The 23,351-nt window shown below is 40.7% G+C and overlaps 1 protein-coding gene across 2 annotated transcripts in view; it reads right to left on the bottom strand.

Annotated features, from left to right (window-relative positions):
• Positions 1-23,351, bottom strand: part of STAG1 (STAG1 cohesin complex component) — a 128,075-nt gene that overhangs the window by 33,612 nt on the left and 71,112 nt on the right. For both annotated transcript variants that reach the window (XM_062498991.1, XM_062498990.1), the window contains exons 9-18: positions 22,138-22,261; positions 16,325-16,423; positions 11,713-11,792; positions 9,870-9,977; positions 7,672-7,786; positions 5,447-5,564; positions 4,071-4,174; positions 1,200-1,292; positions 966-1,055; positions 582-785 (exon numbers count right to left, since the gene is read on the bottom strand). In XM_062498991.1, the coding sequence (XP_062354975.1) occupies positions 582-785; positions 966-1,055; positions 1,200-1,292; positions 4,071-4,174; positions 5,447-5,564; positions 7,672-7,786; positions 9,870-9,977; positions 11,713-11,792; positions 16,325-16,423; positions 22,138-22,261 (1,135 nt within the window). The remainder of the gene's footprint in view (positions 1-581; positions 786-965; positions 1,056-1,199; positions 1,293-4,070; positions 4,175-5,446; positions 5,565-7,671; positions 7,787-9,869; positions 9,978-11,712; positions 11,793-16,324; positions 16,424-22,137; positions 22,262-23,351) is intronic.

Raw genomic sequence — 23,351 nt, 5'->3', positions numbered from 1 at the left:
AAAGTTAAATTGCTACAAAGAAAGAAAAACTTTCTATTCTTATTTAATGTATTCTGTCTTATGCATTGTGAAGAATAAATTCTTACAACCAAATCACAAATACTTCCAGGTTTCAGACCTATAGCTTTTACTCTTTCCAGGGCTCTTCTAATACGCCGTATTTTCTTAAATCCTCTCTTCCATTCAAAACCTAATTCAATCTTGATTTTGCTGCCTGCATATACATCTGGCACTACTGGAATCACTACAAACATTAATGTAAACACAACTTCCTCTGCAATTTTCATCATCTTTCACCCATTCATTCACTTAATTCCTTATATGGACTGTTTTAATACTCAACTAAATTTCCAGAAGCAGGATTGTCCCATAGTCTTCTTTTACACCATCAATGATTTGAAGGCTTAATGGCTACTGTAAGGGACTTTCCACAGGGAGAAGTAGCTCAAAATAATTATGAAATAGCTGCTGCTGCATTACATCTTCAGATGGATAATTTCATGGCTTGCTAGGATTATTTTTCTGTAGCCTATCCTAGCATATTTTAGGCAGTTATCTTTAATAACCTTAAGAAAACAAACCTCCTGCAGTAGATCCTCGACTGAATGGTTAAATCGATCCACAAATTCGTCAATAAGTTGGCTGTGGGCAATGTCAACTCTGTTCTGGATGGTGTATTCCTCACTGCAGAGGATGCTGTAGGTTTTGCTGCAGGCTTCCAGAACATCTGATTCCACATGCTTTTCCACAACAAACTTAATCTGCTTCAGTAAGGCATCCAGATGCTGCAGAGCAGAAAATAACTTCAGCTTTCCCTTCAATGGGACAACAACACTAAGCAAAGCCACTGCCAGAACACCCAACCAAGGCTGCATTGCTCATGTGCCAAACAAAGGCCCACAACACTGGGGCTGAACAGTGGTCACAGCTGGGAGCAACCACACTTCCTGCCCAAGGCACAATACCTTTTCCATTCTGCCCGTGCTGTAGATTTCCAGGTCAAAGTACTGAGGAATTTGCAGGAGGTTTGCAACCTTCTCGGCATCAGCGGAATACTGGAACATCATGGCAACAAAACAAACAAAAAGGAAGTAAAAATAAACTCCTGCACTACAGAATGAGAAAGTTTAAAGACAGTTGTAAATCCCAGTGAAAGATTTATTTTGTTGAATACAAAACTGTTGAAAACAACACTGTACCTTTGATAGCAGCATGGGAAGTGCAATAATGAAATGCTCCGTCAATTTATTTCTGTCATCTATTTGAGTTTTTCTTTCTTTTGCTGTCAAGACCTGGAAGTAATCAAGCATAACTACAGTAAATACATTTTCTGCATATAGCATTCATTAACTTTTCTAAACATTACATTACAAACAAAAACCCATGCAAGTGTCTTTTTAATAAATCAAAACAAGAGGAAATAAAAAACTCAGAACGCATTTGGGCTGACGAGTGATTTAAGTGGGAGGACTGTGTGTCCTAAGAAGCTGTGATTGAAAAGAAAAATACCATATCACCCAGCATGACGTTGTCTCCACACATCAACACCTTTTTAGAATTGAAATTCAAATATAACCCAAGTCATTGGAAGTTCTGTTATTGCTTCCAACTGTACTCAACTCTGGCTTTCACACATTAAACCAAGCATTAATATAAGACCTCAGGGCAAACTGAAGTATAATTAAGAAAACCAAAGCCAAACCACACTGCAACAATGCTTTTCATTAGCAGATTCATGGCCTCCTCTCTGAACTGGAATGGAATTCTCGGTGAGAACATACATCCAAGCTCACAGCAAGGTACTGAAGCACTAATGCTGTCAGAACACTTCTTGAAACAGTGACCACAGAGACAATAACCAAAGCAGCATGCTTCATCAAAGCCTACATCTGGCTTCCTGGCTTCAGGAAAGAAAATAATACTTTTGAAAACAAGTAATGATAATACAATACTGAAATTAGCTAATTATTCACATATAGCAAATCAGCCAGACTGCACAGTAAGGGTTACAAGCTTAAGTCAGAGGAGAAACTATTTCAGAAGAAGGTGAGCGCTTAATTAGAAATCTGCTCCCCTTTCAACTCAAAGAAGTTGATGGAATCATGAGAAAGGACAAATCTCCAGTGACAAGGCAGAGATCCCTGCAGTTACCATCCCACAACTCATAGTCTAAGTGAGAAGAAGCAAAAGCTAAGCATCACCCCTACATGGCTGTGCCAGGGAGGAGGAGCAGCTGGACACAAGGCATGTGCTTGGATGCCAGGAACTGTGCCAGCAGGAACCCAAAACAGCTGTGGAAGTGGGGGGGAATGGATCAGTGACCAGGACAGGACAGCACTTGCACAGTGCATGGGGCAGGGATGGCCCCAGAGCAGCCTCAGCCCCTGCACACCCACCAGAGCAGCACCAGCCAAGCTCAGGGCAGTGCAAACCCAGGTCAGAATCCCAAGCCTGACAGCCCAGTTGTGTTCTGGGGACCAAATACTGCTGTTCCCTGGCAGTGGGAATTGATCTGGATCCCCAGCATGACTTCCAGGCTCCTTTGATCATCCTTCAGAATGTGGAATGTCTTTTACTGATCTGTTTTCTTTAGCTCTGAGTACAGACATTGGAAACTTAAGACTAAGCAATTTGTTGAACTTCAGAGAATTGAGCTGTAGATCTCTTAAGAAAGAGAAAATACCCAAAAAGTTAATACTGATGGTTTGGTGCTCCAAACAGAAAACACCTACACAATTTTTTTTTCTTTAAAAGTCACTTTGACTGCTAGAAAGGTTTGAGCTTGAGACAAAATAAATTATGCTTACAATACAGTTTTCATAGCAAAAGATAAGACGTACTTGAGGAAATTTCAGTAAGTGCTTTCATGGATTCCCTCCTTAACCCTGAAATGTTTTCATAAATTAGGAATTCCTAAGAATATGCTTTATAAGTTAAGGTACGTAAAAGCACATTTAAATTGATGGTTTCTTGAAGCTTTTTCTGCGATGCTGTTTCTGGACATTAGACTAATCTGCTTTGGCACATAAAAAATTCAGAAGTTAAGTAACTGCATTATTTTAGCAATAGAAAATGACAAGACTCCAGATTTCATTTTTATTAAATCAGTGGCTTTAACAAACTAGTTATGATTATTTAGAATGGATGCTAAAAGAAGTAACATGTTCATATGGGTTTATTCCATTTTTGTCTATCCTAAGATGGGGTCTACCAAAAATCAGGGGAATATGTTTAAGAAGATGAGACTTCCTTGGAACATGGACACTATTTATGGAGAAGAGAGCTGAAAACCTGTTATTACCCTGACCCTGTGACTTATAATGAAGTGTTTAAAACTCCATGTCCAGCCTTAACAGTGGCTTTCCACTGGTGCTCAAACAGTCCCTACAAAATAAACTAAAGAAGCAATTTGGCCAGAACGTAAAGTTCTGAGATTTTTAGGGCACTAAGAGGATGGATGCCTAAAACCACGGACACATTCAGACTGGTCCTAGTCCCACCCCTCCTGCTCAAAATAGAGCCAGCCCAGGAGTCACACTGGGAGGATCAGGACTTTGTCCAGCCAGGTCTTAAAAACAACCAAGCACAGAAAGGGCACCATGTCCCAGAACCTGTTCCAGTGCTTAAACACCCTCATGATGAAGATCCTATTGACTTTTCAGCAAATTTTATGTCCATATTAGCAACACATTAGTTTTTATGGAAGACAGTCAGAGGTAGTCTGCTCTGCTCCTACACTTCCCACACTAATACAGTTTTAACATTAGGGGCTGATGATATGGGTTCATTACAAATATAGGGCAGGAATATGATAAAAAAAAATCAAAAAATATAATAAAAAATACTTTTATGCTGAAAATTTATATCACTTAACTTGGCAACGCAAACCCCAAAATCAAAGAAAGAGAAAACAAGCACGTCCAGAAACAGAATTTCTAATATTTTTCTTAGAAGTGTTCAGACAAAACAGCAAACACCACAGTAAAAACTCTCCCGCAGGAGTGTCCAGATGTGGTGTTACGAGCATCCTCCACGCTCTGGGACAGCTGGGCAGCTGCAGCCCCACTCACCCTCTTGCCGGTGCCCCTGCCCACGGGGGGATGTGCCTCGGCAGCCTGTCTGATGGTGCACACCATGAGCTCGATCAGAGCGCTCTCCTGCCGGTCCGACATCGCTGCGGGGACAACAGGGCATCACTGGGGGCAGGCAGCACAACGGGGACACGTGTGGGACAGCAGGGGAGCACACAGCAACGGGGGAACACCACAGAACACCACACACAAGGTACTCGGTCGCATTTAGGGAGGCTTTCCTGCCTCCTCTTTGATTTGCTATTCACAGCATCTCAAAATGGACAGGGTGAAGTGAAAGAAGCCCAGAGAAATGTAGGCTGGAGAAAAGGATCAGTGAAGGGGAACACAAGGAAGATCTACAAAATAAGGGAGAGTCATAGAGGACAATGAGTGACAGATGATATGACAATCACTGTCACTTCCTCATAAATTCTCTGCTCTTTGGCAAGTGCTCCTGCTCACATCTGGAGGATCAAACCCCAGCAGGCAAAGCAGAATCAAGGAAGCAAAGTGCCTCATCTCCTAAGAAAATTACCCAGTAAATACCCCCACTGTAGCAGGTGAATACCAAAAGGTCAGCTTTTGAAGTAGGGACATGACACCTTGCCAGGAACATTGATTTTTCAAACATCTAAACCTTACAAAAGTCCTGAAGCAGGAGAATCCTGAGGAATTATAAAGGATCTTGAATGATACTCATTAACCCTAGGGACACTGTGCCCCCAGCCTCCCTGGCTGTTCTGTGCACCCAGGTCTATTATTAGCAAAAGAAAATTTGAAACTAATGGTGAAAGAACCCCCTTTGTTTTTTCTCTTGAGAATTCACTGTGTTCACACCGCCTGGAAAAGCTCCATATTTAACTAGCATCACTTGAAGTGCTTGTTTATTCAAAATTCTATTAGCTATTTAAGCTATTTTATTTTTAGTTATTTGGTATTTTAGTTTTAGTATTTTAGTCATTTTGTTGAGTTTATTTTTAGTTATAGTTTAGTTTATTTATTCATTATTGAAACAGTTATTTAAACATTCAGACAAAATCAAGTCTTAGCCTTTAATATCAGGGAACTAGAGAACAGCAGACTTGACAAAAAAAACCCCAAAAATCCAAACCCCCAAAAAACAAACAAACAAACAAACAAACAAACAAAAACAACAAAAACAACAACAACAACAAACTCCCGAAACCTCCAGAGTACAAATAAAATACAAATTGCTACTTTTGAAGGAAAGTACATTAAAAGTAGATTAACCCAAAATCCTCAAATATGCTTTCCACAACATAAAAAGATGTTTCACTATGGGTGGCAGAGGTATTAAAGAAATAATTAACAATACTGTGCACTATCAAGGAAGCACAGGGTTAAGCTAATACCTTCTTCTCCTTGGACTGGCTCCTCCAAGAGCAATTCTGTCATACATTCCCAGTCTTTCAGCAGTTCTTGAGAGCTCTCCCACAAGCTGTCCACTAAATAGGCTGCATGTTCATGCAACTAGAAAATCCAAAGCAGTGATCAGTACAGCTCTTGGTGTAAGCACCAGTTCTTCAACTTTCACAATCAATGTGGCCACAGAGAGTGTCCCGGGCACGTATCTTATGGTAGTTGGAAAGAATATCCAGTTTGAAACTAATTCAGGAAGGTTTTCTCCCAACTGAATGACACCAGTGTAATAGGGTTATGTTTTAACAGAAATTAAATAAAACCAAACTGAGCTTCTTTTGCACAAAGCTGCTTTTGTTTGTGAAGAATATTTCCCAGAGTTTAGACCCAAAAGCTGTAAACTTACCTTCCCTCACTTTCTCAACTGCATTACAAAAAGGAGAGATGGTGAGGCAGGAGAGTTGTAATGTATTTGTTTTGAACAAGCAATTGGTTTTCATACATGCTGCTGTGTGCTCAGAAAAAAGGAGCGAAAACTCTGGTGATTTCAGGGGGTACAGATTTAACACTAACTTCAACTGCAAAAAATGTTTTATGTGAATCAATACAACTGTTGTAAAGTTAGAAAAATAATCCCTAGGCTTCTGTATTTTAAATTGATCTTTAACTGCTACCAACAAATAACGGGCACAACATGCAGTTTGTGTTTGCAGGGACTGATTCCTTAGCAGGAAAACATCTCAGAGTGCAGAGAAGGAGGTGTCAGTACATTCCCCTCCTCTGCTTCTGACAGCTTTGGGCAAAATGTCACAGAGTTACTGCTGCTGGGCAAGGTTCACTCCCTTGAATGCACTCTCAGGCTGCTGTGTGAACTCGTCCCACCCACGTACAAACTTTCAGTTCTCTAACTCTTTACTAAAATTGGACTCAGTATATCCTACTTGTTCCTAACAACTCTCTCAAAAACAATAGAAAAAACTGGCCCTGGGAGAGAAGTGACCCTCGGGGAGCAGCATGGGAGGCATTTGGCTGCTCTTGGCTTTGGGGAGTGAAGCAGAGCTTCTTTTCTCCTCAGGAGGACAGGCAAGGTCAGTGCACAGTAACTCCAATCACACACTCACATCTAAGGTGTCTGCACTGTAAAACACAATGAACTTTACAATCTAAATTTTAAAGAAGCTGGAACTAAAAATCCACTCAGGTGGCAGACAGAAGGCTCACACAGGTAGTGACATTTCATCCAGATTAATTTGTACGTTTATGAGGTGTTGCTAAAAAGCAAGAACACAGTACCAAAATTTTGTCCTGCCTTCTCAGCAACTCTAAATGTTTCTTTTCATTCTCACAGTCGAGTCTCTTGTTCAAGGCTTCATAACAATTAAAATAACCAATTGTAATAGCTTTACTTTTGCTTTTTACCCAAAATATACTACCCTCCCTTCTCTAGAGAAACACTTCCATCATTCTTTTCTTTCAGTCTCCTTATTATCAAATCAAATGTATAATTTTGAACCTTTCCCCCTATCTTAAGAATATCCTGTACCTGCCAGTATCTTCTCCCTCCACTGCCATTCCCCATCTGTATTACTGTTACTACATGTACCATACAATTTCCCATAGATACTGCCTCTATAAATCATGGGCACAATCCTACCCTGGATGTGTTCACCAAACACTGCACGTTACACATCTATGCTTCCTCCAGTTTCCAAGATGCATCTGCATAAAGCCCTGAAAGACCTCATCTCATATCACAGCTGACTCTGCTCTGAGCTAAGGACCCTCAGGTCTTTCACACTCTGAGTTCACCTGTGATTCTAATCAGAATTGGAGATATTATGCAATTTTTATTCTGTTATGATTCAAATTATTTAACTCCACAAAGAGTTAAACTCCAGAGGTATTCTCCTTGCATGGTTATGTAAGCAAAGAACCATTTACATTTTTGTGCAGCAATGAACCCTGGCAGCCACCACAGCACCAGCAATGCAATGTGAGTACAGTGGGGACATGCACAAGATAAATTAACCATGAAGAATTTCAGATCAATTTCCTTAATTGACAGGAAATGGACAGACAGGGAAAAAGGCTTATGGTATTTCTGAAAATATAAAAAAAAAAATGGAAAAGAAAGACAATTTATTACTGTATGTTGATAAATCACTACTTAAGTTCAGGTTTTATTAAACATTTAAAGGTTAAAAATGACTTTTTTTACCTCACTTTCAAGAAAGAAAAGAACCAACATTCTAATAAGGTTTCCATTTGGGCTATTTCGCCCCCTCCTCTTTGCTAGAGCTTCTTCAGCTTGAGGATCATGTCTGCTGAACAGCCTGAAAATAAGCAGAAGGAGCTCATGGCTATCACAACAATTCTAATTTCTGCAAGAATATGATGAACATTCATTCTTGATATAGGAAATTTGTTCATAAAACAGTGCAAGTATCTCAAGCTATTTCTTTCAATGGAAAGAGGGCACAACCTCTGCCTCTCTGAAGAGATGAATTTATCTTCAGTCTTTTGAGTTCCAAGGCTGGAAGAATTTCAAACAGGAAAAAGTTCTCAAAAACCCTCTTATATTGAAGGTTTTGCACAGTTTTAAGTATTTGCATCACTCATATAGTTTTGCATTTATCACTTATCCAGTCTTACAGTGGAGGCAGCACCTACTGCACCAGTGTAAGAGCTAAGGTTGAATCACTCTGGCTGGGACGTGGTACAAACAAACCTGACATCCATCAAACAGCCAACTTCAGGCACCAGGAGCAGCATCAAAGATAAAACCAGCTCCTACTCATTATTTGGGGTTTTACATGGAAGTGATGCAGTCTGCACCGAGTTCCCTTGATGCATGGCCCATCCCAAACTCCTCCCGATGCTCAGATTTTCCAAGAGAGCTCAGATGTGCCAGTATTACTGTTATATGAAACACAGAATTCTGATTTCACTGCTGTGATTCACTGAAGAGAAGGGTAAGTTACACACAAATGTTGTACTCTAGTTAAAAACTTATCCCCCCTGCTTATCTTAACAGATAAGCAATAAGCACTTCTGCAGGTGCTGAGATACCTTACAGCCTGCACCTCAGGGTTGAGCCAGTGATCCTCTGTATCTGGTGATCCTTTATTATCCTCTGTACTATTTGCTTTCCTTTGCTAAGCACAGAGAGCATGTCTGATGATTATCACAGAGAAAGTGATAGTGAAATGTATTAAATTAGGTGAGATAAATCACACCTCAAGTGCCTGAAATAGATTCTAACTTATTTAATGGGAGATATGCTTTGCAGAAACCAAGACAAAATTAGTTAAGAATGGGACAAATCTTGTCTCCATGCTGTTAGCCTTGAGACACATTTACAGAATTTACACTAAGGTGCAGATATGTCCTTATTTTCCTTTGAGGCATTTTTCAAAAGTATTTTGTCACATATTGATTAAAAAAGGCATTTTAGTGTATATTTTTAATGAGAACCTCACCCTTTTCAAGAACTAGTACAATGTTATTGGTAATAAGAGATCTGCACATATATTCCTTTAATATATTCCTTGAATTCCTTGTGCTTGATCACAAAAGCTGGAATTCCAAAAATCCACCAATGAAAGTTCACAATTACAATGTTGAGTAAATCCCAAATAAACCATAGAAAATTAGAGCACTGGCAAAGAAAGACTGGTATTTTTGTGTATTTTTTCTTATCTGTATCTTGGCATGAAAAAATTAGATAACCTGGGTTCTAATATAAATGCTCTATATATGTAATAAAAAACTCTAATGTCACAACCCATGAGGGAAAAAATAAATCAAATCCCTGCTGAAAGATTTTTAACTGCAAACAATAAAAAGAAGAGGTTAACTCCTATGATATGGCAATGCCTGGTCACAGTTACCAAGGTGGTGTGACTCACATCCATGGAAAAGTTGGCTCATGTCCTTTGGCACAGTGAGGACATGAGAGATGTAACCATAATACAGTGTATTTTCAGGGGAAAGCAGTGAGTTTAGAAACAATTTTTATAATTACTGCTACATAAAAACCTCCCAAGTTCAAAACAGAGAAAGAAACTGGCTTAAAACTTGTTATTAATTATGACTGCTGATGTATTAGGTAGATCACAGGAATTCAGCAAGCGCTGCAGGACTTGCAGCAACTTCAGATGTTTGTGTAGCCTTTGTATATTTAACCCTCAAGGAGTTAGGAAATGTTACCTGAAGTGCAGAGCAAGAAAAATGTATATTCAGTTTCTTCAAGTCCTAAGATCTTGTTTAAAGAAGAGAATAAAGTCTCTGGTTTAAATTAAATACCTGATTTGCTGAATTGCAATATTTCACTGCACTGCTTCCTTGCTTTTAGATGTTACCTCTCTAGGAAGCATTCACAAATCTGGTCTTATTCTAGGGCAACTGATGACTTACTTTTTGTGGAGGAATTCCCCAGCTGCTACTGCCACAGGCCGGTGTGCTGAGTACACCAGGTGATAAACATTCTCACAGTCTTCATTGGACAGAGCCTCTTCGCTCCCACTGAAAGAGTCACAATAAAACCTCAACTACAGCAGAGGTTTCACTTCCATCCCCTCACCCCCAACAGCTCCAGGGACAGCTGCAAGGTTGGTTTATTTTCCACAAAATCCTACATGGCTGAACAATGACTTCCAGGATCTTTGGTTCAACTTCAAAATACAGAGGTATTTAAAGGGCCTCTAAGACTGGAAGTTTCTCTGACTTCCTTCTCCCAGTTGTATCAATACAGAAAGTAATATTATGAAAAGATCAGAATCACTGCATACAAACCCTCCCCTGCTTATTCCTTAGACCATCACACAAACTTCAGTGCACATACTGCAAGGTGTCAAACACTCATCAAACATCATAAACTAAAATCCTGGAATCACAGAATCCTTTAGGTTGGGAAAGCCCTCACTGGGTGGAACCATTAACCCAGGCCCTCTGTGTTCACCACTAATCCATATCCCCAAGCACTGCACCCACTTCTGAACACTCCCCTGGGCACCCTGTCCCAGAATGTTAGCAAAAATGATAGACGACATACCAGCACTGTCACAATCAGGATATTACTGCCACCCTTGTTTAGTTGGCATCCATCAGAACCATTTACATATCAGGACTCTAAATCATTTGGCTTCACACTAGACATAATTTTAATTGGACATTCCCCATCAGGATTGCTCCAGACACCTTTTTGGAGTTTCTACCTGCCAGGATATTGCCCTGTGCTCTTCAAGACACTTATGGTGCATTTAGCATTGCCTGTGCTTTCAAGGGGCAGCCAAAAAGAAAGCAGGAACAGACAAAACAACTGTGCACTGGGTAATTTTTGACCTTAAAACTTTTTGTGCTCCCAAAAATTGGTAATAATGCAGGGAAGAGATGTGCTCTACATGTAATTTCAGATCACATTTGTTTTATTTACTTTCAAAATATAACACTAGATGCAAGATTTCATTTCTTGCCAGTATTACAAGGCTAATCTCTTTAAAACAGAGTAACCCATAAATAAAAAGCTGAAGTCTAGACTTCTTTACTAAGGAAAGGCTAGTGCAATCTTTCATCCAAATTCTGCCTGTCCAAAAACCTTCTCCAAAGTAGAGCCATGGGATATAAAATATGAAGGAAAAATTCAGTGCATCTGCTTATAAACCAGACGTCCTTCAGTACAGCTTTTAATCAATATGTTATAAAAGCCCAGCAGTGCCCTCCAGGTGCACACTAAGGAGGCTGCTGGGGATGGGCTGGTTCCACATCAGCATGTGGGATGATGTGTGAGGTGATCCTTACCTCAGGGGAGCCACAGCATGCCCACATGGAAAAGCCTGGCAGCAGGTGTCCTACCATGTGGCTCTTTTCAGCTGTGTCAGGAAATCAATGAACTCTCCCTACACTGGGTCTGTGTTACTGCTGGAGTTGTTCTAGTGAGCGTAACACGCAGACAGGGTTTTGGGAGGACAGTTGTTCTGCCCTTGGCAAAAGGTAGAAACGGCCTTTGGCATTCTCCCACACAATGGCTGCACTAATGGCTCCAAAACATCCATACATTTTTACATGTTTCATCCTATATTTCCATGAAATGAAATATCTTACTTTAGCTTCATGGCCATATTATACGTTCCGTTCAACTTCATACTAAATGTGAAGCAACACATTCACTTCAATACACAAGCACAGCACTCAAGTTACTCAAAGGTTAGTGGTTTAGGTAATTTTCCAAGGGAATGGAGGGGCTTGGAACAGCACTCACTGGAGGATGAGCGTGACCAATCGAATGGCTTCCACAGCGACATCGTACTCCTTGTCCAGGGTCATGGACACAATGCGGTCCTGCAAGGCAACCCTAGGTCAGTCACAGGGGACAAACACAGTACAGCCAGCAGATGGAAAATTCTAGAGAGTACAAAATAAAGGCTTTTGGGGAGAAAGATGCTCCAACAGCATGCTGAAAATGAGAGTTCCCCAATATTACCCAACCTTTTAATGTACCCCTTAGCTGTGTGTTGTATGCACAGTGGAACCACAGGAACAAGTGCTTCAACAATCCTTACGCTTGTGTGTTTACCAAAAAGGGAGGCAGTGCCCCACTTCATTCCTCTGAAACCAAATAATTTCATAGGAAGGAACACTGCATAAATTGGAAATATTGTGAGGAAAAAGCACACCTGAATTAATGCATCTGCAGGTTGCTTGTAAAGTTGTGACCTTCTTCCTCTCTACATCTCAAGGTCTGAAGCAGATCTCAAGAATTACACTTACAAAGCTTCCCCAAGAAAGTGGGGAATTCCATGGTTTGATTTTGTGTTTTCCCATACTATTTCTAGTGCAGACAAGCACATAATTCTCCTGTCAAATCTAATGATTTTCTAAGTTTTAAGGATGGTGTAGTTATGAGAAGTCTGTTAAGGGTTTCCTTCTCCTTAGGCTGAGTTTTCTTACTGGCAAAAATAGCTGTGACTGGTGTATGTTGTCCTTTCTATCTGGGGAGAATTTCCATCCAGCCATAAAAATGCAATATGTCTCAGTGCTCTTTGCTTGACTGAGCAAGTTACTGAAGAGAAATCAGACCATCTGAAAATAAAACTTGATTTCACTGGCTTAACCTGCTTCAGGAAGGACTAGGTACTCTATGAAATTTTGGGATATGAAAAAATGGAAATCAGGGTCTGGAAAAGAAACAAGGGAAATGCAAGGCAACAACAGTGAAAGTCACCAGAACAAACCACGGCAAAAGAAAGGGTTTCACCTTTCTTCTCTACCTTTCCATGCATTTAAGGGCTGAAAGGGAACATCAAACAACTGATGTTTATTTCGACACAGAAATTTCAGATCAGTACTTAATAAATGCGTCACGGCTGTCTCAAGTGTTATTTCCCAACAAAAACAGGTCTGCAGAGACACTTCTGGCACTGTGACTGAAAGAGCCTCTATCAATCACTATTAAGTTCTTGGGGAATTTGATACCATTCATGTAGATCTAAACAGTTTTAAGGACTGTGAGAAGTCCATTAAGAGACCCAAAGAAACAACATTCCACACAGGACCCTCTGTTATGAACAAGACAAAAAAATCTGCTATCAGCTTTTCCTAAGGTCCTGGTCAAGGAACAGCAATAACAGCACCAAGAGAAAGAACAGCCAGAGATATTGATCTTAAATGTCTCAGTGGAATTTCATGTATTCCCTCAGTTTATCTTACAACCCAGGATACCTCAGGGAGGGGAACTAGCTGCACATGAGTGAGCACAGAGGTGTAAAACTCCTCCTGCATCTCTGAAAAAAACCTGGAAGGGAAGGAATCCTCTCTCCTGTCCACAGAGCAGGAGGTACTCTATGAATCTGGAGTCCTCTGGGACTTTGAAACCAACTGACAACCAACTTTCCTTATCCTAGAAGACTGTTCTCTCAATTTTCCCCAAAAATATCAGGCTTAAAATGAACAGCACAGATGTGTCATTTTCTTCTCTGGGGCCAGCACCTCTGTGTGGTGGCACCTGCCAGCCAGGCCCCAAGAGCCTTCCCAGCAAAACCCACACACCCAGTGCCTCTGAAGGTGTAACTTGTGTGGCTGAGGAAGTTCCAACCCCCCATCTGCTCCATCTGCCTTTAGAGATGCCCTGTACCACAGAACAGCAGCAGAACAGGGCACAGGCCTGGATGTTTAAGCTGAAATAGTAATCCTGTGCCCCTGAAGATCAGTTTTCCATTCTATATTAGGCTGTGAACAAGGCAGACTGAAGAGCCAATCTCTCCCTCTGCTCCCAGGCTGTGGAGACAGCACAGGGTGAGGGATGAGGGACTCTGGCACTGACTGCAGAGGAGTTAATTCATTGCTTTTCCATATGGGGTCAGTTAATGTCTGTATCAGACACAACTTCTTGATGGAAAACAAGTCTTCTCTTTGATGGACAAATTTTTGTTTTGATGGACTGATTTTCCAGCATATCACCTACTCTTAGAAACACAAATGCTGGAAAGAACAGGCATTTTTCTTTGAAAAAGGGACATGATCACATCCTTGTCACAGCTCTCTGGAAGGAGGTGAAATATTAACACTCCAGCACAAGGCACTCTGGATCAAATTAATTTATTCTTTAAACAGCAAGAAGACCTCTGGAGAGATTTCTTTCAGTTTGAATGGATTGAACTGAACACCAGCTGAACTGTGCAGGTCCATTAAATTCTGATGAAGAAATATAAATAAGCAGCCATGGAACTGAAAATGGCAGTTAGGTCAATTATTTCTCAAAGAGGTGGTGGTAGAGTCTGTGGCAGCAAGACATTTAGCTGATGGATCAGAGATTCAAAAAGCATTAATTTGGAACTTTGCTCCATCCTGGTGCCAAAGGCCATATCCCTGACAGCACAGCTGTAAATCCAAGTGCAAGCATTTGGGCCATGTCAGCTTTTTATTCTCTTGATGTGGCAGAAACTGAAAGTGATTAATCATTAGGTTATACAAATCTGTTCTCTAGGCTCACAAAGACTTTGAGCACACCTTTTCCTCTTATTTATTTCATAATGATACAGATTTCTGTAGTAAAACCAGCCTTTATGGGACAGAAGAAAGATGAATTCCTAACAAGGCTCCCTTCCCTCTGAACTTCTTTGACAGAAATCAAAATCCCTTGTGCCATCCCAAGCCCAGCAGCAATGCACAGGCTAACCTAGCTTCCTTTGAGAGAATTGTCTGTGCTCTGAAAAGCAGGATGTATTTGGAGGTTTTATGTCCCTGTAGTTTTCTGGAGTGAGTAACAATTATTTAAAAATAAATGGAATTATAGAAGCAGCAAATACAAACAAATCTAAATCTGCACAGAGGGAAGAAGAAAATCAGCAGTTGGAGGGTCCATTTTTCTGATAATCTTGTGAGAATAAAGCAAACCAGACTTATGGAGTTATTAGAGAAGAAGTTTGAGGCCTGAACCTGTTTGCCAGTTTCCCTCCTATGAGAGGAAATTTTGTCTTTACTGCAACAATCCCAGAAACTGGCTTTATAAAATCAGAAGAATGCAGATCTTTAAGTGGTCTCACAAAATGATCCAGTTTTATCTCCTACTTTAGTCAACTACACTTAGTTAATTTCTGCCAGATACTTATTTAATCTGCCCTTTAAGACTGTTACCTTAAATGAAGAAGACTGTTAATAAAGAGTGTGTTCTATTATATAATTATAATTTTGAAAAAAGCCTTCCTTAATATCTAGGCTTTACTGCGGGTTAAACATCTTTTTTCTGCATCTCAAGTGAATGTGGTAAAAGGCTCATTATCATGTTTTAATAAATTGTTTACATACAAGGAAAATAGGACAAATTGACAAATTTTCTTTTTCTTTTTGCTTTCTAGATCAAACTGGGGAAGTTAATTGTGAAATGGTGAAGCAGCATAAAATCTACAGGGAGAAGTTTAAGTCTTGTCCACAGTATTTATAAATATTTAAATCTCCACTTTTCTAAACAGAATTTTTAATCAGTATTATAATAATAATTTAAGTTAAAATAAACCAGTCAGCTCTGTTTCTTTCCTAAACAAATTTTTTCATCAGCATTCTAATAAAGATTTAAATGAGATTAATGGGTTTTTCTTTCGGGGTAGCCCTTCCCACAGTAATGTATTCTGCAGAACACAAAAGCCATGGGGAGAGGTAGCAGCTGACACTCTCCTCACCTGGCATCCAAACAAGAGCAGGGAGTGTTTCCACAGCCATCTCTCCAGACAGCTCATTTGTACAATAAAGCAGTCAGACCACAAAGTGAATGAACAGCCACATTCTTATCCAGATATTAAGGAAACAGTTTGTGCTAATAAAAACCCTGTGAAATATCCCCCCAGCAGTTCTCTCCTGAAGGGCCAATCTGGCTCAAGGGGTTTGGAATCACAATGTGAACTCCTGTTCTGCAGCAAGGCCAGTTCACTGTGTAGAGGACTGGGATGCACATCCAAGTGAATCTCCCTCAAAACACAAGCACATATTGAGCTAAAAATGCTGTGTAACAAACAAAACTTTCATTACAGGCTGCTACTTTCAGCTATATTTTCGATTGTGTAGGTATACATCCTTTAAATTCAATAAATCTAAAATTTAAGTAAGTACAGGCAGATTGAATAAGGATAATATATAAGCTATAAATAATACATACAGACAAATATTCATCCTGGTTAAGTCTGACAAATCTTCCAAGATAAACCCTGTGAAATGTATTTGGCTTAATTTCAACATTCAGTAACACAGTTTTAGTAGTGCAGTTACAAGCCTTGTCACAAACTAATGACTTTATTCTTAATAGATGTGACTCAAAGACCACAACAGGATGATGACACTTTTACTTTCTGTCCTCCTTCCAAAAACTTATTTCCTCTTACCTTGAATCTATTAGTGAACAGCTCCAGTTTGGGAAACAACTCTCTGTTGGTATACAGACTCTGAAGAGCTTTCAAACACTTCAACCTCACTTCACCTTGCTAAAGAAAAAAACATTGAGATTAGCTGTCAGAGTACTTTAACCAAATGCACACGAATATTAAAGAACATTATACTGTAATTTGCTTAATGTACATTTAACATTGCATGCAGATGACCAAAGCCAATTTGCAATTTAGCTAAAAAACAAACCCCACATTCAGTCACCTACAATGTTAAATTTCTTTCTGTTTGCATATAGAAAAAGTTAATGTGCCATCACTTATATCTATATTAGTGCTTCCCTTTCAAGTGACTCCACAAAAAGATAAAGAATGTAGGAAGCAAATCCAAACTAAAGATGTAGGCTGTCCAGGTGGTTGGTGCAGGCAGTGTGGCTGTTCGTCTTCAGAAGGAGCCCACAGGCACCTCAGGACTGAGAGCCTGTGCTCACAATCAGCACACAGGGGCTCACAGTGACTGGCCATGGGCTCAGCAACTCAGCTACCTCTGACAGCAGGACATAGGGCACACACATTTCTTATCCCCAGTGTTTTACATTCCATCTCTCACAACGGGACAGCACAGGCTGAAGGATGCAAAAGGTGTGAGAGATCCTCCAGTGGGGAGCAGGTTGCTGCACAGGAACAACATATCTGAGCCGCAGCCTGAGGAGCCCGTGGGAAGAAGGGTGGCTTTTGTCCCTGTGTCTGAGCTGTGCTGGTGGCAGCAGCTCATTCCCAACTGTTCTTCATCTGAGGATTGCTTTGGTCTGGTGGGCTGCAGCAGGAAATGTGGGTGTCACAGGACAGGGCCTGTGGATCAAGGCTTGTGTCCTACAAGGAACAGCTGATGAAGAGAGGGACTGGATCTGCTGTGCTGCAGGTGGACAACTCAATGCACCATCTTGATGAACTATGGATTCTTGCTGAAAAATATCTGTGGATAGCTAAAAGGTTACAAACACAAATCTACTCAAATATGATCTGTAGAGTTCACTGCAATGCCAATTTACTTTTATGAAAGTGAAGACAGTGCCAAATCTAAGGCCTTAAGCTGCTAAGAATTGAACTATTGAACTTCATAAATAAAACTCCATACCCAGAGGACTTCATTTCTGAAACTGTCTATTCCAGAATCCAGTTTGTACTTAAAAAGTGCTCACACTAAAAAACCTGAAAGAACATTCATAGACTGACATAAAAACAGAGGATATAAATCCAAATTTTAAAGTTTTTTTTCCTTCCTTCACACCTTTTTCAAAATTTGAAATAGAAGATTAAAAAAGCACAGAAGTTGGATTTTCAGAACTTCCATGAAGAACAACTGTTCCTGAGAAATCGTCTCTCTATATCCATGAGGAGCTTCTGAGCAATCATACTGTCTTCTAGGGCATCTTTTTGACTACCACTGCAAAGAAAGTCAATGAGATGTAAGCTACCTTTAAAGGGATCTAACACAACATCTTTCAAGGTACAGAAAAGAAATTTCTTGAAGAAAAATTATGTGGATGTGATCAGCTGCTAAAAAATGCCCAGAGAAATTATGCTTGACATTCTTTTTTAATAACACCTGTGTGGCAGTACCAGAAATAGTGTCCTCCTCTGTTGTCTGGTGCTTATAATGCCCAGGATGTCTGGAGTCATCACCACTCACAGGACATGAAACTCTGGCGACGTCAGCCTACGGAGCCCCAGAGAGGATCAGGACCAGGTTAGCTCTGACACTGTAAGGCAGCAGCTTTAGTTACAGCTGCACTGGAGCCTGTCCCACCTGTGAACCAACAGCCAAATGTAAAACTCAACCACAACAGGACCTGAGACCTGTGCAGAACAGGCTCAGACTGTTTGTGCCCATAGAGCCCAAGGCCCTTGGAGACTTCCCCAGACTCCACGGACTGATGGTCCCAGAGCTCAGTCCAGGCCCTGTACTGGGCTCTCAGTAAAGCTTAAGCCAGCAAATGGAACCAGGCAGGCAGGAACCACACCCTGAGCATGGGCTCCTTGCATGCCCTGCCAGAAAATTGTGGCCTGAAGTGTCCTGGACCAGATCTGAGGAGAAGGGACTGCAGGAGCAGGCGAGGCAGAGAAAGGTTGTGTTACACCTGGTCCCTCTGGCTGGGAGCAGGACCAGGAGACACAAATCCTGGAAATTACTGCCCCTCTGGCAGAAGAATGATGAAGGAGGGCCCTCTCTGAGTCTGTTTTTTAAACTGTTGGTCAAGGATGAAATTCACCTTTTTGGAGAGTGAAGAGCTCCTGCAAATAAACTTGTTAATCCTGGTAAGAAGGTTTTAAAACAAAGTCCATGAAGATGAGTAGTAGGAACACCCTGGGAAGCCTAAAGGGCAGTGAGATGGACAGGAAGCAAAGAAGGGCAGGGTGAAGGTGTGGATGCACTCCAGTCCAGACTGGAGGAGCAGCTATGTCCCACGGACCCTAAACATGCCACACATGAGATGGTTCTTCATAACTGTGAGAATCATGTAGCTCACAGGAGCTTTGAACACCTCCAACACCTTCTAGCAAGAAAATAATTGGATGGGAATGCTCAGGTTAGGGTGATGCTTAAGAAACTTATGCCAGCGTAAAAGCTGCAAATGGGGATGGACAGAAAGGCCAGCAAGAGACTTAGTAAACAAAGAGATTAACTTATTTAGCTAATTAATTCATTATTGCATTAGGAGGTAAAGCACAAGAGGAACATCTGTTCCAGAGGACCCCGAGTTGATCCTTTCCACAGAAATAAACAATAAGCAAAGTAAGAAGAATGCAAAGAATGAAAAAGCATTTTCTTATGTGTTAGGAATTGGTTTTAAGGATCATGACTGCCCAGGAATCTAGAGACAATTATGGTTTCAAAACAGTTCCACACATCAATGAAGTAGGTGAAAATTAAGACCGAACAGTCTAATTTAACATTTTTATTTTCAGGAGGGGTTTTTAATGCAGTTTTATCATAGTTTATACACTTTTAATTTATGCTTCTGGATACACAGGAATAAAAAAGATGCTTAAAAGCAGAGCAAGGCAAAACTTGAAAGCAACATTCAAATGAGAATCTATAAATAGCCAAAATCCCTACAGAAATTGTTTGAAATCTGGGAGATATGATTAACATACAAAATATGAGGGTTTTCCAAGCAACAGAACTAAACTTCTATATTCTACCTCTGAAAGACAACACTGGAGCTACTACAAAGAAGTGTAAGAACTGTTCTTCCCTGTGGTTTAATTTGTATGTCTTCTGAAGTGGAATATGAAACTGCTCAGGAATCTCCTGTACAGCTGTCTCCTTTTTGCAGCAGCAAACTTCCAGGGAAGTTGGGGTGATTTTGGGGTGACTGCTGTTCATGTGAAGTGGAAATAGCTTATGGCTATTATCTCAGCCTTCATTTCTTAAATACCGATTATAGCAAAAATTATCTCCTGATCAAAGCAAAACGGAATCAAGAAACTTGGGCACCAGCTGGCAGTTTTTTCAGGCAGTGCCAATGAAAACCATGCTGTTAAGGGCTCTTCTACTTTGCATTTTCAGTTGGCTCTTACTCCATCTTTCTCCAACATGTTCTTCCTACTGCACCTCCACCCTCCTTTTTGTGCCTCCCAAAATGTCTCTTTCTCACCATTCTCTCCCATTCATCCTTTGACACCTGTGCCAGACTCTTGCCCCTTCTGCCTACAGTCTGTCTCACTTTGTAGATGACACATCCACAACATCAGTAAAACCCCACCACCTATCAAGTGGACTGGGACATTAAACACATTAGTGATTTAAAGACTTAGAACCCCAAGGCACTTCTGTGGCCTGCAAGAAAAAAAGTCTTACAAAGCAGAGAGAGCACTCTGATAGAATTCTGCTGTGTCTGGTCCAAATGGTCCAGTTTTTTACCCTAACACTGTAATTCAAAACTTGTCTGATATGAAAGAGCACCTTCGTTTTTAAAAAGCTGAGGTATAAATATGTGTTAAGGCTACAGGCAGATGACTAGACCCTGGTCTGAGGTTAAACTAACTGAAGAGGATGTGAGAAAATACTGCACATGACATGAGAAATTGCTGGATCTGACAGATGAGAGTGTGAGATTCCACATATGGGTAAAGGGAGTGGATGTGAGAAATGGACTTCAAAGGACACTAGGAGGGGGCTGAGAGCTGTGAAGTGCAAGCCCACTACATTCCAGAGATGCTACTTTGTGGAAATGTTCTACAAGGTTTAGAATATGCTCCCAAAAACCCACTGCAATTATTCAAGGGATAAGTTATTTAAATTACAAGTCCTAACAAAACAAAGCCCTCCACACACCTTAAATCCTGATCCTCCAACCTGAGCTGACCTCCCCACTGGTTTGCTAACTTGAACAATGATGTATTTATTCTCCTGGAGCATGGCAGCTTGTGAGGCACAGCAATGTCACCAACAAGGGACAAAGAGCAGCAGCTCTGTCCTTCCAGACACTGCCATGGCTGTGTTTCCATGTCCAGCATTCACTGAGAAACAGTGCAGTGGCTCTGAGGCAGACAGTGGTCATGGCTGATGGGAGCAGTAAGCAGGATCTTCCTCCTGATCAAATTTTGTTCAATGAGATCTAATGTAAAAGTTTGGGGAAAATTTGTAAAGGAAAAAGTTTGAAAACTACAGGTTTGGAAAGAAATCCCATGTCTAGAGGATACTCTTAACAAGTGAACTGTTCATCCAAATGAAGGCAAGATGCAGATTCCTGGCAGCTGTAGTTAAAAGAACCAGCAGCAGCAGCTGACTTCTATCTTTAGTGAAAGCCAACATCTGCATAACTCATGTTGTTCAGAATTCAGAACAAGAGTGACCAAGTCAGAGCCTAAATATTAAGATGATGTTTGAAGTCACTGAAAAAAGTAATATGAATTAGCTGTTAACTATCAGTTATGCAAGTAATCAGAATTAACTTGGAGACTTAAAATTTCTTTCCAGCAATGCTCCTGGAAAAGGAGAATAGTCTGAATCAGGATGCTGGAATTTGATGAGCATTTCAACAGCACTGTAAGTCTCCTCTGTGTTCCTTGGATAGTGTTAGCAAGGGAGTTTAGAGTAAAACAAGATATTCAGTGGTTTTGTGGGAGTGGGAGCACAGCCAGTCCCACTGCTGCCTGGTGTACAAAACCCCCCAGGCAGAAGGGCAAAGTCCTCTGTCAGGACCCAGAATGGGCTCCTCTTGTTGCAGGAACTGGGTGGACACCATCAGTACTAAGAACTGTGCTGAGCCAGAAAAGCACCTCTTTTCCTTCCATCTGGTGTTTCAACAATTTTCTGAAGAAAAAGCTAATGAGAATCTTGAAAAGATTCTTCAAAGAAGGGAGAGTGAACTTATGAGAACTCCATTGGTTGTGGAATCAGTGGTGTCTACTCAGGACCCAGAGATCTCCTTTTTTCCTCTAACCTTTGGGCAATGTAAATGGAAGACACAGAATTCCCTTTTCCATTCTGCTTCAGACACAGAGGTTCTCAGGGGTGCTCTGAGGAGAGTTCTCTTTCAGTTGTAATCAACAGAAAAGCCCCATGGAAGAATTTCTATTAAGAGAATTCATCAGAGACTGAACACATGAAAAGCAAACACACCAAGCAGACTGGCAGTACTGCCTCCTAATTTAAACCAATACCTGGAAGTGACCTGATTGAAAGATACCAGGTGAGGAAGCAGAACAATCTCTTTGTAAGCCAAGGATGATGCTGTGCTGGGCAGCACAGCAGCAGCTGCCTCCAGTGCTCTCTGCTGTGTGTGGGAATACACAATACTCACCCTGTCATGTAGTGTCCAACCAACATATTTTAAATAACTATCATTCAGGAAGGCATCACTGTACATTTTCATCCAGACACCAATTTCTTCAATACAGACAGCTCTAATCTCAGCAATAGCATCACTAATATAGAAAAAGAAAAGAACAAGGATTAGCCAAATTACAGACACATATAATTCTCATTCCCATTGCTATAGCTGTAATATTTTGCTTGTACTTGTCATGAACTTCATGTGAGGCCTGTCACTGTTCTTACTTCCATTCACTGATTTTCTGTTCCTCTACATCCTTGAACTCACTGATCTAATAATTTCAGTGTTTATATATGCTCTTACATTACCTCTACATAAATTCTCACCCTAGTTTGTTTCTCAGTCTATTACTCCATCTTTAACCTCTCTTTTCAAAGAGAATTATGAACCCAGGCTACAAACCTCCTCTGGGCAATCATTTCTGAAACAGCATCACTGACATTTGCTTTGCAGCCCTGTCTCCAGCTCGAGGTGCAGAACCTTTGCAAGGTGGGAGAAGCTATTTGGTTTAGCCAAAGGCATCTGCCAGAGGAGCACAATGGAATTTGCTACAGCAAGAGATTTCACTTCATACCCCCTACAACACCCCTACAACAAACCCCATGAGAACTTTGCACTTCAGCATTGGTTTCTTCCCATTTTCTTGCTTTTATCCTACATTCTGACTGTAGCAAGTCATGGAAGAAGCAAAGACGTATCTCAGGCAGACTTATCAGCTGCTTAGTGAGGAGGGGTAGCAGGAAATTGGAGAGGTCACCTAAGGAAACTAGGATAGAAATGCTTTCCATCTGATTGGCACTTTTCTGCCTGCCTGATATGGAACAGGCATCTTTACTAATAATGAAACAACGGGAAAAGGGATGGGGGCCATCTGTCCCTTCAGTATTTCCATCTCTGGGACATCTGTTACCATGAGAAATCACTTGTGCCACTCCAGCTGGCACTGCCTCACAGTTCCAAATTTCAGCTCTAATACAAGAAGAACACAAAGAGTCACTGCATAGAAGAAGGGAATGTCTAGTGCTTTGCAAACACTGGAACTTGCTTGTAATTGAGAGCCTTGTTTAATTCTGAACCAGACCAACAGAGCCCCAAAATGAAATTTAATTCATGAAAGAAAAAATTCCAAGCTTCAAGCATGAGAAAAATTGCAAAAATAAGAAACTGCATTTATCTGAAAG

Source organism: Cinclus cinclus, chromosome 10 (genome assembly GCF_963662255.1).
Source record: "Cinclus cinclus chromosome 10, bCinCin1.1, whole genome shotgun sequence".
NCBI lineage: Eukaryota > Metazoa > Chordata > Aves > Passeriformes > Cinclidae > Cinclus > Cinclus cinclus.
The sequence above is the reverse complement of the archived record's forward strand: the minus strand, read 5'-3'. Positions and strand labels throughout refer to the sequence as shown.